An 18,818-nucleotide genomic window follows, 5' to 3' on the forward strand; every position below is an offset into this window, starting at 1 on the left:
GCTATCAACTAGTAAAAAAGTGAATTGAGAAGTTAACTCGCCAAAGATGCAGGCTGCAACATTTCGAGCTCAGAAATGTGACTTATTCAGAGAGACAACTAGAAGTGAGTGTCATTGTCCAACGGACTGCCTTGGTGAGTGAATGGATCACCAATAGCGGGCCATTCTGACCCAGTCCTGATCTAATGTTCTTGTGTTACAGCACATTGGTTTGACTTCTTTTCATGTACACCTCAGTGCCGTTACCATAGCGATGGAAAGATGTGTCACGGCATGTTATAGTCACTCTCAGGGAGACGAGCTCTATCTCTCAGAAAAGGAAGAATAGGGCTATCTGGAGTTGCATTTACTGGGAGAAAAGTATACAGTGAAAGGAGAGAGTGTCTGCAGAAACACAGACACAGGATAGATTAGTTCTGTGACCTCTGGCCATTTAAATTACTTTAAAAGAACTGACTACAAAAAGTTGTACCGCTTTAACACATTTCTATCAGCATATGTAGTTTATCTCAGGATGCAAATGCAGATTTTCACATTGTGTCATCTCCTTTCCAGAAGGGAATTTGACTGTAGACGTTTTAAACCAGGAACCCAATTAGAATCACTGCAGCTGACTGCTGGGACTCCTCTAGACTGTTCATGGGATGTGGCAGAATGCGTAATACTCTGCTGTTCTTCACATCTCTCTGTGTGCATTCAGAGCAGCACAGCTCAGCTGTAATTAGTCAGTGGCAATAATCAGACATCATGCACAGGGAAGCCTTTACCTGTGTTGAATAAACTGAATAACGGAGATTTGGCTCTTACAGTAAAACTGCAGATGAATCAATAATGTCATATGTATTTGGTTAGATAAACAATGTAAGGATTTTTTCTGTTACAGATTCCTTTAACACAAACTCATAAAAATTATATTTGCAGTGTGATGAATTCATATTTCTGTCCAGTGATTCTGGTATTCAAAACATTACCATCTTTAATAACTGAATGACTAACTGAATTATGTCCAGTATGCAATGCCTGTATTCAGGCACTACCCTCTATAAAATAATAATAAATCCAGTTGTCTTTTCTTTTTCTTATCGATCCTAAAACAAAAGAAAATATACAAAAAATAAATAAATAACCGAATTTGCATCCCTAACTATTTTTCTTAGATGCACCCAATATCAGTGATTTGGAAGGGTAAAAGCCATCATGATGTCTGAAGTGTTAATATGCCAAATGTGACCTTGTTTGAAACCTTTAAAATATTCTTGTTTTGAATAGACATAGTGCAAAAGGTTGTGGGTTCAATTCCCAAGCAACATGCATACTGGTAAAAGAAAAAAAAAGAAAGAAATGTATAGTTTCTGCTTACTGCCTATATGTAAAACGTTGTCTTTCAGTGTGCACCACCACACTGCTGATTAAAACAACCCCGAACTGCCAGAAAGAATAACCTTTTCTCTAGCATGCTATTTGAAACCTTTAAAATACAAAATGCATGCCAAAAGCACAGTACATAGTTATTTTAATAATTAGGAGTTAGGCCTATATTTATTTCTAAAATCTAAACTTGACTTTCCATTTAAAACATGCAGTATTTTTTTTTATATTTGCATTACTTCTGACTGATGTGACTCCATGCTACTCTTCTGACTTGAGTGGGAGCTCTGTGAATGACGACAGCATCGCAGCTCTTTCTCTACTCTTTGCCTATATGTCACTTCTGATGTGCGGTCAGAGAAGTGGAATACATCTGCACAGCATAATAACATCCTCAGTGTCCACACTGTTCCCTCACTCCATGTCTGAAGTCATTAAACTCACTCACACACTGCACTTCAGAGTCCTCCTGCAAGATCTGCTCACCCTGACCTTGCATTTATGAGGTATATGTTGCAGTTCTGAGCATTTATCCTATGCTGTCAATACATACAGTAGAGTTTAAGAGTATTACTACATCATTTACAGACAGATTGATACATTTTCTATGGATACAAAGTTGTGTAGTTTCAGTAAGTCATGTCAAACATTGTATCAACAGCGACATCTGCTGGTTAAGCGGCACGAAACATCTTGCCTTAAAAAAGTGTGGTTGTGCCAACTTTCCTTAAAATAAACGCTTCTTTGTTTGATGTTTTATCATATTTAGTTTTTCCAAGTATTGCATAGGTGTTGAAATAAATTTAGATTTACCATTATTGCAAGTGTTTTTTTTCTTCACATTTTATGATGTCTATGTGTCTTGATTTATTTACTAAACAATAAATAAATAGTTAAATAATGAATTCATAAATGATTTAATGTTGCATCTTCATTCGAATTCATTTTAGTCTGAACATTTACCTCATCTAAGAACAAAACCACATATAGAAAGTGCCATATGCTAAAATTAAACAACTTAGATTCAGTTGGTAAAGAAATCACTTTAATTCTGTACATAATCAACTTAAAGAAAAAAAGAGACTAAAATGAGAGAAGAGGGTAATACATAAATCTTCAGGAAAAACTGGACAAATGTAAATCTAGTCTCCATTTTCCATCGGGCTGTCCTGTGTATCATCACTTTCCATCTTCTCATCATCTAAAAAGATGACAAAACACAAATTTAGACCATGACACAGGCATATGATTACAACCTGATCAGGACGAAAACTAATTTGGCAACTGCAAAGCAGATCCTTCACTCTTTATTCAGTTAAACTTCTTACTCTCCAAAGTCTGCTGAAGTTCCTGAATCGTGGTGAGAAGGACGTGGAACTGTTTCTTGCGAAGTTCTAACTAAATATGGTTAAAAAGAAAAGAGAAGATCAGAGTGAATGTTAAAGTATACAGAATGACCAAGAAATACCACATTCCCTTACCTTGTCCTCCACATTCTCCTTGATGTGTGAAAGCTGCTGAAGCTCTTTTTCTAAAGCCTCAAGCTGCCTGCAGAAATAAGATCACATAAGGAATTACAGGATGTACAGAATACAGATTTAATACACAGTCAACCAGGTAATAAATAAATGTTAATATAGATGTGATTTGAACTAAACCTACTTTAAGGTCTCATGTCTGTCTGGATGTTGCTTGATAACTCTGGCCAAAGCATCATACTCTATAAATAAGAGTGTTAAATTAGAGAGCAGAAATTAGTGATAAAAAACAAACAAAACAAAAAAAACACATAAAAGTACAAAATGTCTGTTTTTTTCAAAAGGAGCTGAACTGAACCTTGGCGGTTTTTTCGTATCCTTTTTGCTCTCTGGATTTCCTTTTTGCACTCTGCAATTTTTTCATGGGCTGATGTTATACTTTTCTCTACATTGAAGAGAAGAAATAAGAATACTTTGCTTAGTAAATGAACTAACGGTAATGAAACCCGACAAAGTCCTACATGCACATCCACTGGAGGTCTTACCAATATCTGCATAGATTGCTTCATAATTCTCCATTTCTTTCAGGTTCATGTCATACACAAGCAGGGTTTTCCCCATGGAGAACTCACACTGAGCCAAAGAGGTCACCATCCTCTGATATTGTGAGAACCTGCAGCAACAGAGACGAGCATGCAAGTCATTACACATAAGGCTATGGTAACTAATCAGTGGAATAAGGTACATCATAATGAATTAGACAGATCACAGATTATAATAATAGTTTAAATTACCCTTCCTCTGGTGAGAAACTGGAATGGCACCATTTGGTAAAGCTCTTCATAAGCACATTAATGCGCCTGTCATCTCCAGCTCCATCTCCATCGATGAGAAGACGCTTCCGGATGACCTCATCTGTGAAACGATACAGACACAGATGCCATTTCAGAAGTATTGTTGAAGCTATCTACACATTAAACCATATGAAGCATATCGCATGGCTAACTAGCTAGGACTCCTCATATTGATCTCATTTAAAGTGAGTTTATTTAGTTTACAAAAACACATAGTCGGCCACCATTGTAATGAATCACGCTGATATGCCGCATAAATAACAAACACAAACTAAATATACACCAAAACAAAGAAATCCTTACCATCAGTGATGCTACCCATTATCCAACAAGCTAACTAAGCTATTTGAAAAAACTTTATTGACATGCGTACACGGACACACGAGAGCATCAGAGCTCCGCCTCTGTTGCGAAGCAAATGAGCCGAAGCCGCCGACCCCCACAGCGCGAATCACAGCAGTTTACTAAATTACAAAGTTTTGTTTCATCGTTATTCAAGTCATTTACAAGTTGTGGGTAAATTACTCTTTCAAACGTTTAAACTACTCGCGTGACTTCCAGTATAAGTAGACAGTTCATTAGTTTTTGACAGTGGTGAGAAGTCTTACTCATTTCTGAGAATCGGTTCATTAGAACAATTCGTTTCAAAGAACCGTTTAAAAAATAAAAAAAATAAAAACAAGATTTAGCTTAGAAAAACATATAGTCATTTATATAAAATTAAAGTCATTAAACATAAATATATATATGAATTCACATTAAAAATATTAAAATTATTGACAAAGATTACTTGTCATGTTACGAATTTGACGTAGAATCGACTGTTCGCGGTTCAAAGTGTCGGTTCCATTGTGAATCAAGATCCGACTCAAATATTCGCTTCAGTTTTTTGACCGTAATGGTCGTAGATCTGCGTATCGGTTCATTCAAATGAATGTATTTTAATGAACCGTTTTAAACACGGATTCGGCCTTTCTTTTAGTTCGTATCAGAAGTTCCGTTTTCTGTAGCCACGAGTCAGCTCATGAAACATGAAGTAATTTAGAAAATCGATAAAATATGCATTCACATTAAGAAATTTAATCAGCTCAGTCACTCATCGACTCTTGGCTAATTACGAATTTGACATTTTCGAACATATGTTCATATTCATGTTCAAAGTGTCGGTTGCACTGCGAGTCGGATCGGCTTAGTGAACTTATTCATTGAAAACCCGACTCAGATTCACAAACGGCTACAGTATACTACAGACAGTACATCCCTGAACGACAATGTTTCCACCCTCATTATTAAATCGCCAAAGTCATTTCAAAGTTGTAACGTCTGCGCGTGGCTTCGATTAGTATGTTTTAATTCAGCAGACGCAATAGCGTTATAGCCGAAGTACAGCAGCAGCAGGCTCTGTTTCAAAACCCACTGAACCGCTTAACGTTACCTAGACAGTCTATTTGGGCTCCGAGGGCGCGTCTGGGACGCTCGAAAAGCTGTTATGAAAGCATCCCAACTAAATGACTAAAAAAAACTCCGCACTGGAGCGTAACAAGCCCGCGAACTACGCCCAGAAATGCTGCCCAGACAGGCAGCACACTCGTTTTTGACACACCACCATACTGTGCATTGACAGGCGTGCTCGGTGCATGCGTGCTGCTGGAATCAGTCAGTGACGTTCTTGTCCCAGAATGCTGCCTGGTAAACAGACATGGAAGCACCTGGTGAAGACCTCCACAGTCACTGAGCACTGCACTCGCTCTTTGAACTGATATTCATTTTCAATACACTCTAAAGCCTGCGCTTTTGTTCTCTGAGGAGCTCAACCAGGACCTCTGAAGTCCAGGGCATTGGTAAGAGAACAATGATGACATCGAGATCAGCTGCTAATGTCTGTTCTGCCAGTTAGCCAGTTGCATGCTACAGCAGTGCCACCAATGGCTGGTTTGAGCTGCTCAGCTAGCGAGGAAGCTAAACCTGCTGTCGTCCCCCTCCCCCTCTTATGTGTCTAACATTTTATTTTGGTGACGTAATACTCAAGTTTACTTGGTCCGTTTCGCTTTGTGACAAACCCGCTATGTTTAGTCCTTAAGGAAAAGTTGTTGTAGAAGCCATTGTGGATCTTGCCACTATTGCTTTCACTTTCCCAAGTGCACTTGGTTAGTTGAAGTTAACTAGTGGATGCAAACAAGTGGACAACGCTAGAAATGAATGTCATACGAATTGAGAGGGGGGTCTCGGGCCTCACATAAGTATTAAGGGTCTCCCCCATAACCCCCCCCCCCCACCACCACCTCCCAAATAATAATAATACTTGGGTGGTCCCTTGGTTTAAAAAAAAAAAAATAATTCTTTAGATGAAGTTTCGATTACTGTATTATAGTTAGACCTGGTTATGCTATCCTACATATTTTATTTTTAATGTTTTACAGTGTTGCTCATTATAACCAATCACACACGACTCACTGTTGTGAAAGCAGTAATCAATCAGAGTCATTCAGATGTGTCATCGCTGAAACACCAGAGTTTTGTTCAGAGTGAAACTCGCAAATTCCCTCATCATAATCAACAAAGAGTAGATGCTCATATGATGCAAGTTAGAGATTAATTTGTCATACCTTGTATGGACAGCTTCACTGATTATAAGAGGAGTTATGAGTGCTTAAACACTAGCTAGACTGAATGCTCATTTAAGACCCTTTCACACTGCACGTCGGTCCCGGCATATTGCCGGAAAATTGCCAGGTCGCCTTCTGTGTGAAAGCAACCACGTCCGGGGATTGATTCCGGCATTGAACCCGGGTCGGGGACCTAGTAACATTGCCGGGTTCGACCCACTTCAGTGAAAGTATAACATGCCTAACGTTTTCGACTCGTACATTACACGTCACGCCCTGATGTCCCGTGTCGTTATGGGATCTTTACGGGTTGTGTGTGAAACCACGCACATATCCCGACTAATCACTGGCAGTGTGAAAGTGCAAAATCTAGTGACCCGGGAATAATTGCCGGGAAACTTTACCCGTGTATTTGCCGGAATGGCAGTGTGAAATGGGCTTTAGAGTGTTCTTTCACTGCATGATTTCAGTATAATAAAATGCATTTAGAATGCTCCTAAAATTTAAGATATTGGGGCAGAACACACACACACACACATACATATATAATTTCATAAAGTTGATCAATATTACATGAAAAGTGCAATTTTTTTTCGCAAAAATCACAAATGTGAAATTTATTTTATACAGCATTTCAATAAGAAAGAAGTTATTAAGAGACTTATGTTTTAGGCACCACATTGCCAATAATTATATTTTATTTTTGCTGTATTTCACCAACAAAATGGTTCCAAACAAAGCCATAGGACTGTTTTGCGTCTCTGAAAAACATAGCCAGTGTTTCGTTCCTGAATGAATCAACTGTTTTAAATTCACATTTTGAAGTACCTTTATATATATATTTATATATATATATATATATATATATATATATATATATATATATATATATATACCGTATTTTCCGGACTATAAGTCACTTTTTTTCATAGTTTAGCTGGTCCGGCTGCGACTTATAGTCAGATGCGACTTATCAAAATTAATTTGACATGAACCGAGAGAAATGAACCAAGAGAAAACATTACCGTCTACAGCCGCGAGAGGGCGCACTGTGCTGCTCAGTGCTCCTGTAGTCTACACTGACGACATAGAGTGCCCTCTCGCGGCTGTAGACGGTAATGTTTTCTCTTGAATCTTGGTTCTAAATAAATGTGACTTATAGTCCAGTGATACTTATATATGTTTTTTTCCCTCATCATGACGTATTTGTGGACTGATGAGACTTATACTCATGTGCGACTTATAGTCCGAAAAATATGGTATATATATATATATATATATATATATATATATATATATGTGTGTGTGTGTGTGTGTGTATATATTAGGGGTGTAACGATACGCGTATTCGTATTGAACCGTTCGGTACGACGCTTTCGGTTCGGTACGCGGTACGCATTATGTATACCGAACGGTTCGTTGGAGTAATTAATTATATTTGAAAAAAAAAAAAAAAGAGAGAGAAAGAAATATAATGATATGCGTTCAACAAGGTAGCCCAATAACCCAAACAACGTAACAGGCAACGCCCCTGACACTCCCGAAGAAGAAAAAAACACCATCTTATATGTTTATGTTAGGCTACTCAGCAGGCGCTCGCTCACTCAGTACGCGCTGAAGGCTCGTTGCAAAATAGCCAATGCGTTTAACAGACTAGAAATGAGAAGATCCTCCAATAACCAACAGGTCTGGTGTTTGGGTGCACTTTGGATTCCCTTTAAGCTATAATGGTGATGGCAAGAGAGTGGTGGATAAAAAAACAACGGTATGTCGCATCTGCAACATGACAGGGTACACCAGCGGGATTACAAAAAAAAAAAAAAAAAACAGCGGGAATATCTGGGATATATGCGTCAGTACTATCTGGGAAAAGACGAAAAAAAGGAGAAACATGCACGCAGCAAACTATCCCTGCAGCATTTAGACACTATAGCTTACAGGGAATCCAACCCAAACACCAGACCTGTTGGTTATTTTAGGATCTTATATTTCTGGTCTGTTAAATGCATTAGACATTTTGCAACGAGCCTTCAGCGCGTGCTGAGTGAGCGAGCGCCTTAGGGGCCGTTCACATATCGTGCCTAAAAACGCATGGAAAACGCTAAGCGCGTCTTTCTCCTGAGGCGTCTGTCTTTGCTAAGCAACAATGACGTGCTCTCTCCATGAGACGCGGAAATTTCAGCGAAGGATAAATGGATTTGCAGCTCTAAAAATCGCTTGCAGTAGCTCTGCTACTGAATTTATTTCAAAATTGCAATCCATATACAACTATGATCAGCTGTTCCTTCATCTTGGCTGAGCTCTCAACGTTGTTACGGGAAAGGATGAAGCTGATTGGTTGGTTCTTGTCACATTACCCGCGGTGCGCTTGCGGCATTCTGAAAAGTTGAGATGTTTTTACATGTTGCTGTATCTAAAACGTATCGAACCGAACCGAACCGAACCGTGACATCAGTGTATCGTATCGAACCGAACCGTGAATTTTGTGAACCGTTACACCCCTAGTATATATATATATATATATATATATATATAATCATTTCAAATATCAGTAGGGCTATTCAGCATTTTAGGATTAAAATATCAAAACATTATTTATGAATTTGTAACTCCAGGTTAAAGCATTCACGCCTTGCATTAAACAGTGCATGCATCCAAATGCTACTTCAGATGCAGCTTCTGTGTTTCCTCTGCATTGCATGAATTTAGTTAATGATTATTTTAATTTGTTTGGTAACAGCCCCAAATATTTTATTTTTGTAATTGACTTTATGGATTAAATGTAAGAATTTGACACATGTAAAAATGCCTAAGAAGGGTAAAAATAATTTAAAACTTGTTGGAAAAGATTACTTTCTGTCAATCCTTGTGAACTGACCAGCACACAGAATCTTCTGTCCATGCCAGTCCTGCAGTGCAACACACTTAGCAAAATTTGCCTTTTTAAGGTCATGCCACAGCATCTCAACCAGATTCAGGTCAGGACTTTGACTAGGCCACTCCAAAGTCTTAATTTTGTTTTTCTTCAGCCATTCAGAGGTGGACTTGTTGTTGTGTTTTGGATCATTGTCCTGGTGCAGAACCCAAGTTCGCCGCAGCAGAATTCATGGTTCCATTTCTCACAGCAAATCTTCCAGATCCTGAAGCAGACCATCACACTACCACCACCATATCTTACTGTTGGTATGATGTTCTTTTTCTGAAATCCGGTGTTACTTTTATGCCAGACGTAATGGGACACACACCTTCCAAAAAGTTAAACTTTTATCTCGTCAGTCCACAGAGTATTTTCCCAAAAGTCTTGGGGATCATCAAGATGTTTTCTGGCAAAACTGAGACAGGCCTTTCTGATCTTTTTGCTCCGCAGCGGTTTTCGTCTTGGAACTCTGCCATGCAAACCATTTTTGCCCAGTATCTTTCTTATGAACACTGACCTTAACTGATGCAATTGAGGCCTGCAGTTCTTTGGATGTTGTTGTGGGGTCTTTTCTGACCTCTTAGATGAGTCGTCGCTGTGCTCTTGGGGTAATTTTGGTCAGCCGACCACTCCTGGGAAGGTTCTCCTCTGTTCCATGTTTTTGCCATTTGTGAACAATGTCTCTCACTGTGGTTCACTGGAGTCCCAAAGCTTTAGAAATGGATTTATAACCTTTTCCAGACTGATAGATCGCAATTACTTCCTTTTTATTATTTTGCTTTTAATGGATCTTTTGGTCTTCTTCACTTTGTCAGGCAGGTAAATTTTAACTCAGGTGTGATAAACCACAGTTTTAACAGGGGGGCAAGCACTTCTTCACACAGGGCCATGTAGTTTTGGATTTAGCTTTCCCTTAATGATAAAAACCTTCATTTAAAAACGGCATGTTGTGTTTACTTGTGTTATCTTTGATATAAGTATTTAAATATTTAAATTTGTTTGATGATCTGAAACATTAAAGTGTGACAAACATGCCAAAAAAAATAATAATCAGGAAGGGGACCAACACTTTTTTCACACCACTGTATATATATCCATACACATACATATTTTTAAGCATGATATGTATAAAATGTAATATTATGTATAATACCTTGATTGCATATTTTTACTAATCATTTAACATATAAAACTGATTATTCCTTCAAATTAAAATCTCATGTGTCATGCTATTTTCACAGTTCTTCAAATATATTGTAATAAGCAAGCTTTGTACATCATGGCTTAAGCTGTGCATGCTAAATTTAGAATATTATTATTTTTTTCAGTTTAACTAATATGCACCTCCTGTAAGGTGTTGATCAAGAGTGGGTGTTTGTGCTGCAAACTGAAATGCTTATGTAGCTTTGCAGAATGATCGCAGACTGAAGGGGAAATCTTTGACACCGCAAAGAACATCACATCATAAGTCATAAATTAGCCTCCCATTTCACTCATGCCAACGCTTGATGCGTAATGCATTCATCACTTTCCATTGACACAAGCAACAGGCTGACAGTCATCCAATTAACATCAGAACGATGCTGTTCATGTATATCTGTTATTTCCCCTCTGTTTTCAAATTAGTTTTAAAGGGATACTCCATCCCTAAAATGAAAATTTTGTCATTATTCACTTACCCCAATGTCGTTCCAAACCTGTGAAAGCTTCGTTTATCTTTGGAACACGATTAAAGATATTTTGGGTGAAAACCGGTAGGCTTGTGACTGTTCCATAGACTGCCAAGTAAATAACACTGTCAAGGTCCATAAAAGGTATGAAAAGCATCATCAGAATAGTCCATATGCCATCAGTGATTCAACTGAAACGTTATGAAGCGACTAGAATACTTTTTGTAGGTGAAGAAAAAAAAATAACGACTACAATTCCTTTCCTCTGTTTCGCTCCACTTAACCATTTTGGAGATTATGAGCTGAACGCAGGCAGCATACGCTCTTCTGTATCAGTGGCGCCACAAGGATAATTTTTTTAACGTATATTTACGATTTGATTTGAAAGAAAACAGCGCAACCTTGTGGCGCGGCTGACTCAGAAGAGCATATGCTGCCATTCATGGGTACAGCTCATAATCTCCAAAATGGTGCTACAGTGATGTGGAGAGAAACAGAGGAGAAAAATTGTTGAATAAAGTCGTTATTTTTGTTTTCTTCGTCTACAAACAGTACTCTCGTCACTTCACTGATGCAAATTGAGTATTCTGACGATGCTTTTCATACTTTCCTGGAACTTGACACTGTTATTTATTTGGCAGTCTATGGGACAGTCACAAGCCTCCTGGTTTTCATCCAAAATATCTTAAATTGTGTTCTGAAGACGAACAAAGCTTATACGAGTTTGGAACGACATGGGGCTAAGTGATTACTGACAACATTTTTATTTTGGGGTGGAGTAACCCTTTAAGTCAATTATAATTTATTCAGATATGTATTTTGCAATGCCTTATTTTGAAAATTCATACTGGAAACATTTTTCGTCTTAGATAAATGCATGAAGTCTTACAGTGAAAACGTTGCTTATTATTATGTTAGTTAATAAGGTTATGAATTTGACGTTACACTAAGCATATGATGGAAAGTCAAAATGTTTTCACTGGTTCCTTATATCCCTGAGACGGATTATCAGGCTGTCAACTGAAGGGTTCTCAGATGGTTAGCCGGGGATAGTCGTTATTGGATTGGATTACTCTGTAGCGACGGGCTCCTTTATAAGTAGATCTTGAGCTAGTAAAAAACTGTAGAGAAGAAATCCAAAGGCTCCTTTGTCAAAAAACAAACGGCTAATTCCCGAAATTCTGATTATTATACAATGACTACTTAAATAATGCTGCTAACATTAATCCATCCCTTCATCTGTTTCCTTTCTGCAGATTCCCTTTCCAGCTTGTGTGGCAGTCTGGAATCACCATAGCCGATGAGGATCTACTGACTTGACCAGTTTAGTTTTTTTTTTTTTTTTTACTTTTGACGAGGTATGAAATAATGATAACAAAATCACTCCAGGTTTTTTATTTTATTTTATTTTTTTCTTGAAAAAAGGCATATTAAATTAATTTTGCGATTTCTAAACATATTCCTTTTTAACAACTCATTATTTTTTAGTCCCTCACAGGTGTTACTATGTCTTTAAAAGAATAGTTCACCCACAAATGAAAATTTGCTGAAAATGTGCTCACCTTCAAGGCATCCAATTTTGTTTCTTCAGAGCGGATTTGGAGAAATTTAGCATTACATCACTTGCTCACCAAGGGATTGTCTGTAGTGAATGGGTGCCGTCAGAATGAGAGACTCCGGTCCATTTGTTAATGTCTTGTGAAGCAAGGAGCTGCCTGTTTTTAAGAAAAATAAATCCATCATTAAGGCGTTTTAACTTTAAACGGTTGCTTTTGGAAGTAATTTCAGTCCATATTTCATAATAGTGCTTCTTTCAGTGAAAAAGTCCATCCCCTGTTGTCCTCCCACATCAAAATCCAACTATGTATTTGTTTCGACTGTTAAAGAAAACTATATTATGGATAGAGGACTCCTCTAGGATTTTACATAGAAGTAGTAGAGTATCCATTGGTGAGCAAGTAATGCAATCATGCATTTCTCCAAATCTGTTCCAAAAAGCAAACAAACTCTTCATCTTGTATGGCCTAAGGGTGAGTACACTTTCAGAAAAATTATATTTTTGAGTGAACTAATCCTTTAAAAGGCTTTAATAGTAAATTATTAATACTGTAGGTCCATATTATAAAAGCGTAATAAAAAAATAAATAAATACAGTGGAATTTTTGGCCACTAGGGGTCACTCAATCAAAATAATAACATAAGACGTACTTTGATGACGTCGGGAAAGAGCGTAAGGCTCATGGGAGTTGTTGTTCATTGGAACACGCGCTCTGTCGCTCCCTATCATTCCTCACTCATTCTAACTTAGTATTTTGACAATCACGTCTTTTCGAACGGAGAGATATAGAAGGTTTCAACGGCAACAACATAAACAAACGTTACTGCGCATGAGCGCTTTTGTGGACCTAACTTAACTTCCAGTAAACTTCCAAATAGAATCAATAACAACAGCCAAGTCCGTCTAGAGTAGATATTTTTTGATAACAAACAAAATGTTTGCTGCGTGGATCAGGCGGACTTAATGAAAATGCAAATTCATTATTTGCCAACAGGAGATGTTTTAAAGCATAGACATAAAGCGCGAGAAATAGAGGTTTCCCCAGTAACAGCTGTAAACGAAGCTGTAACATTACTCAATGAAGCCTTTTTGAAAAAAGTTTTAAAATTGTGGCGAGTCTCCAAAAATAAATAAATGTATGGGAAACACATCCCACAGCACAACCACCTGAGCCCAACTTCAGTCTACTCACCACCTTAACTTTAACTGCGTTTGTAGAAGGCACTGCAGCCAGACCCATATACACAACACAGACCGGAAGTTAACTTAGGGCCAGGCGCGTGCGCCCGTTGAAACCGTCTACATGAATTATGAGACCCCTATCAAGTCGTGTCATTTATTTCACCCGTGCGTTTGCGCTTCACAGAACGTGCAGGCAAAGCATAATCATGATCCATAACTAAGTTATTGATTGAGGTTTAAATACAAATATAAACAATATAAATATAAAATATAATAGTCTAGATAAAGGCTACTACATTTTCTTCTTCGTCTCGTCTTTGTTTCTGTTCGCCTTTGTATTTGGCGGTTCCGCAGGAAGTTAGATAAACTAGAGGGGTCAAAGTTTATATGACGCCATAGATGGGCGAAAAAAGGAAATAAAGAAACGTGCCGTGTCTTCTAATTAAACTATAATTTTCTCCGGATTTGAAAGCTTGTGGAAACTGTCGGGATGATGTAAGTACACAACTAAAAAATATATATAACATACATATAGTGATTTCTGCTATTTTTAAAGCAGAAAAATTACATATTGCGCCTTTAAATCCTAATATCAAATATTTTTTGCTGTCAATTTTCTCAGTAGACCAACTCCTGCATATCTTACAGACATAACCTATCTTTAAAATGAAAAAGTATAATATGAAAGGGTAATCTTAAAGGGACAGTGAAAAGTTTAAATATTATCATCATTTTAGTCACCCTCATGCTGTTCCAAATCTGTATGAATTTCTGAATTTCTTCTGCTGAACATTAAGTTCTTTTCAAAAGAAGTTATTTTGAAGAATGTAACTAAACCATTGACTTACTCATTTTTGGGGGAACTATCCCTTTAATGATACAATAATAATAAAAATAATAATAATAGACCATTTAAATATAACACAACTATTTAAACTTGTTTCAGATAGGGTCATTTAATCTATATGAATGGTTTTACATGCTTCCTTTCAGAGGGACAAACTGTAACTATTTACATTCGCCGAGCAAAAATGTTAACGTGAAATCAAGACAGCCTGCATTTTTATTTCTATTTGAGAACTGTATAAAAACACATAGGCAACATATTCTAGACCCTTTTTTCAGTTGTTCACAAATATTACTAGTGGGATTAAATGGGTTACATTTGTTCTAGGTCAAACAAAGTCATACAAAGGATTAGGTATAATTTTTATTATTATTATTATTCCTCAGGAAATGTATTTTCGTGTAATTGGGGAATTCCCAAGCCGATTGATTCACCTTTTTGATCAAAACATATTCAGATATTCGTTTTAATGTGTGTGTGACAGCATAATAAAGTAAACATTCCTCCCAGATTTCCCTCACTATTTCGCACATTCGCTTCAGGGAAAGGAAGTTTTGAGGTCGTCCTTAAACTTTTATCTCTGTAATCTGCTCTTAACGTGCGTTTCGTGACACGCTGCCTCGTGCGGCACGCATCGGGAAACGAGAGACAGTCGAGCTCGCTCTCTAGTGAGTGACCAGCGTATTCGGCTCGATGTCATTCATTGAAGGAATCCGCTCGGCCACCTAAGCGCGCTCACTGCTGTGTTTGTTACATTGTAGCGGAAAGAATGTCGGAAAGGGCCGATGATGACGTCAGGGGGGAGCAGCAGCAACAGCAGCAGCGCAGAGCGGCCAGGCAGCTGAAGCAGCGGGGAGAAGCCTCCACAGCAATGGCGACTGTAGCGGAGCGCAGATCCCTGCCTAGTCCTGACATAATGCTGGGACAGCCTTGGAGCAGCTGGGTCGATGCTGTGAAACTCTACGGGAGCGACGGTGAGTTGATCGGCCGTCGGCCATTGCGTTTCAGCGGGCAAGCCGCGTCAGATCGCGAGCGTTTGCCCGATTGCGTGCAGTTTTGAAATACTAAGACTAACGCGAGAACAAGCCAGCAAGTGTAACAATTTATGTAACACGATCCAAATCGCTTCCTCAGGTACAGAATTGGAAGAAAGTTTGAAAGAGTGCGGGAAAAATCGCGAAGCCATGAGACTCTGCAGAGACGGTAAGTAATGTTGCTTTCTCTGGTCAAAGGTGTGTTTTTGTTTTGGTGCTGTGTTGCACACTTTTCACGCACCGGCTCACCGTGAAACAAGTGCAGCTGACTTTTGATAGTACTAGCCCTGAGAACTCTGATATTACGACAGTTACACGCGTTAAAAACAAGCTCTTGTATGCCTGTTTACACTGTTTGTAGAAACATTAGTTACTGTACAAGTCTGGGTTGCATGTCGGAACTTGTGGATTTGAATTGAAATGAAAGTAGTACGAATATAATACATGCTATATACATTAAATCGTCATGTTTGCAATGTCTTAAATATGTTCAAACACTGGAATTACATTTGAACCTAAATATACAAGCATAATATTTTTGGTTACGTTTATTGAAGTCACACATTTTATGATACACTTATTGTTTAAATGGTAGACTTATAAAATCTTAAACATATGTAGAACTATATTATTACATGACTCTCTGAAATACTTATATGTAAATACAAATTAAGTGTTTAATGCCAAAGTATTTGCTCATTTGGTATCCTTTTAATAAAAAGGGAATTACAGTCTAATTTTAAACACGTACATGTAGAGATTTCTTTAGTGTTCCTGGACACCTCAGCGACTTTTTTCATCTCATACAATAAAATAATTTACGCTCAAATCAGTATTTCATTTATATTTATTAAATATTTGTTAACTAGGTCTTTCACGTTAAAGTTCTCATCACTCTATATTTATTTAGCGAGCTGGATGAATGTTAGATCTTACTTCAATTTAAATAAATGTAAGTGACTCAGCTGTATTATTTATGCGACTGATGATCAAGGTAATTGTCAATAAGATTAATCCACCTTTTATAAATTAAATGTGTAACTAGCATTTTAGTAACCCCAACAAAGCAGGTGACATCTTACAGTGACCATCACGCCTGTTTTTAAATACATTTGGATTTCTTAAATTGACAATAGATTATTTGAACAGATCTTATCTTTATACTTAGTTGCCGCAAGGTTTATAAAAATGTCATCGCCAGGCGTCTTTATAGCTCATTTCTGTTAGTATAGGAAGCACCAGATACTGTACCTGTCAGGGCATTTATCAACTGTGCATTTGCATTGACAAACAACAGAGTTATCATGTGCACCGCTGCTCCATTGAACAATTTAGAGTAAATTGGTTACGTCTTGGAAGACCAAAGTCGTCGCACAGGAATCTGTCAGATGTGTCAACCCCTAGGGTTACATAAAATGAAAAACAACACCTTTTTGCCTGTGTGGACTTTAATCAGTGCTGGTTTTCTGTTGAGCTGTTGTCAGTGTTTTTATTTTTATTTTATTTTTTATTTAAATCCAGAATTAAGCAGGACTGTTCTCAGGTCAGAGTAAAGTCAAAGCTTCGAACACATCTTTATTAAGATTTAAGTTTCAGTTTCAGCTTTGTCTACACCTAAAATATTAATGTGTGAGGATGTATTGAAAGCAGCATATGTTGTGCTTTATATGTGGACTTTATTGCTTCTATACCTAAGCTTAAGAGCACTCTTGTGCTCTAGTATGTTATTGTATAGTCAGGAAAGGGTTGTCAGTCTGGCCTGATTGAGGGGGGGGGGGGGATGAATAAAATATCCTTAAAACATTCACGTCTATGTATTGTATAAATATAATATATTCATACTGATTAAAAAGAAAGTTCATTTAAAAATGAAAGTCATTTATTCACTCTCATTGTGTTACAAACCTCTTTGACATTCTTTCTTCTGTGAAACGCAAACTTCAAAGTTGAAGGATGTTGGTAACCAAACCATTTTAAAGACCATTGACTGTATGGACAAAAACGCATTTCTCAAAATATCTTCTTGTGTTCAACAGAAGAAGGAAAATCAGACAGGTTTGATACAACATGAAGGCGAGTGAATGATAGCAGAATGTTTTTCTGGTGAACTCTCATTTTAAAACTTGTACAGCTCTTGGTTATCAGCTGAAACTGAAACCATATAAATACAGACAGGTACATGGGAGACTATTAGAGGTGAAAAGAGAATTTCACCTTTCAGTATTCCCTGATTGATTTTTAGAGGTAAATTAATACTAGTTTATCGTCGCAGGTAAATGTTCAGTTTTAAAAATAACAAACTAAAGCTATCCAGCCAATTGCAGTGAGTGAGTTGCACTTTTTCTCGCCAAAATGATATGATCAATATTTGACGAATAATTCCTAATTAACAATTGTGTATTTACACTCACCTAAAGGATTATTAGGAAACACCGGTTCAATTTCTCATTAATGCCATTATCTAATCATCAAGCAATTTTGAGCGTGGCATGGTTATTGGTGCCAGACGGGCCGGTCTGAGTATTTCACAATCTGCTCAGTTACTGGGATCTGCACGCACAACCATTTCTAGGGTTTACAAAGAATGGTGTGAAAAGGGAAAAACATCCAGTATGTGGCAGTCCTGTGGCCGAAAATGCCTTGTTGATGCTAGAGGTCAGAGGAGAATGGGCCGACTGATTCAAGCTGATAGAAGAGCGACTTTGACTGAAATAATCACTTGTTACAACCGAGGTATGCAGCAAAGCATTTGTGAAGCCACAACACGCGCAACCTTGAGGCGGATGGGATTCAACAGCAGAAGACCCCACCGGTACCACTCATCTCCACTACAAATAGGAAAAAGAGGCTACAATTTGCACGAGCTCACCAAAATTGGACAGTTGAAGACTGGAAAAATGTTGCCTGGTCTGATGAGTCTCCATTTCTGTTGAGACATTCAGATGGTAGAGTCAGAATTTGACGTAAACAGAATGAGAACATGGATCCATCATGCCTCGTTACCACTGTGCAGGCTGGTGGTGGTGTAATGGTGTGGGGGATGTTTTCTTGGCACACTTTAGGCCCCTTATTGCTAATTGGGGATCGTTTAAATGCCACGACCTATCTGAGCATTGTTTCTGACCATGTCAATCCCTTTATGACCACCATGTACCCATCCTCTGATGGCTACTTCCAGCAGGATAATGCACCATGTCACAAAGCTCGAATCATTTCAAATTGGTTTCTTGAACATGACAATGAGCTCACTGCACTAAAATGGTCCCCACAGTCACCAGATCTCAACCCAATAGAGCATCTTTGG

At 37.9% G+C, this 18,818-nt stretch overlaps 2 protein-coding genes across 3 annotated transcripts in view; one reads left to right on the top strand and one right to left on the bottom strand.

Moving 5' to 3' along the window:
• Window positions 1-2,391: 2,391 nt before the first annotated feature.
• thoc7 (THO complex 7) lies at window positions 2,392-4,146 on the bottom strand. The gene is made up of 8 exons (XM_026221413.1): window positions 4,004-4,146; window positions 3,641-3,761; window positions 3,392-3,519; window positions 3,205-3,291; window positions 3,031-3,088; window positions 2,850-2,916; window positions 2,697-2,766; window positions 2,392-2,569 (listed from the first exon to the last, which is right to left on the bottom strand). The coding sequence occupies exons 1-8, from the start codon at window positions 4,020-4,022 to the stop codon at window positions 2,511-2,513; spliced, it is 609 nt and encodes a 202-aa protein (XP_026077198.1). The 5' UTR covers window positions 4,023-4,146; the 3' UTR covers window positions 2,392-2,510.
• Window positions 4,147-4,288: 142 nt separating this feature from the next.
• LOC113055254 (ataxin-7-like) overlaps window positions 4,289-18,818 on the top strand; it is a 37,236-nt gene continuing 22,706 nt past the window's right edge. Inside the window, exons 1-4 of one of the 2 annotated variants that reach the window (XM_026221410.1) lie at window positions 4,289-5,541; window positions 12,150-12,251; window positions 15,242-15,454; window positions 15,615-15,683. In XM_026221410.1, the coding sequence (XP_026077195.1) occupies window positions 15,250-15,454; window positions 15,615-15,683 (274 nt within the window). In that variant the 5' untranslated portion in view covers window positions 4,289-5,541; window positions 12,150-12,251; window positions 15,242-15,249. The remainder of the gene's footprint in view (window positions 5,542-12,149; window positions 12,252-15,241; window positions 15,455-15,614; window positions 15,684-18,818) is intronic. The other variant, XM_026221411.1, reaches the window with a different exon arrangement.

This window comes from Carassius auratus, chromosome 36 (genome assembly GCF_003368295.1).
Source record: "Carassius auratus strain Wakin chromosome 36, ASM336829v1, whole genome shotgun sequence".
NCBI lineage: Eukaryota > Metazoa > Chordata > Actinopteri > Cypriniformes > Cyprinidae > Carassius > Carassius auratus.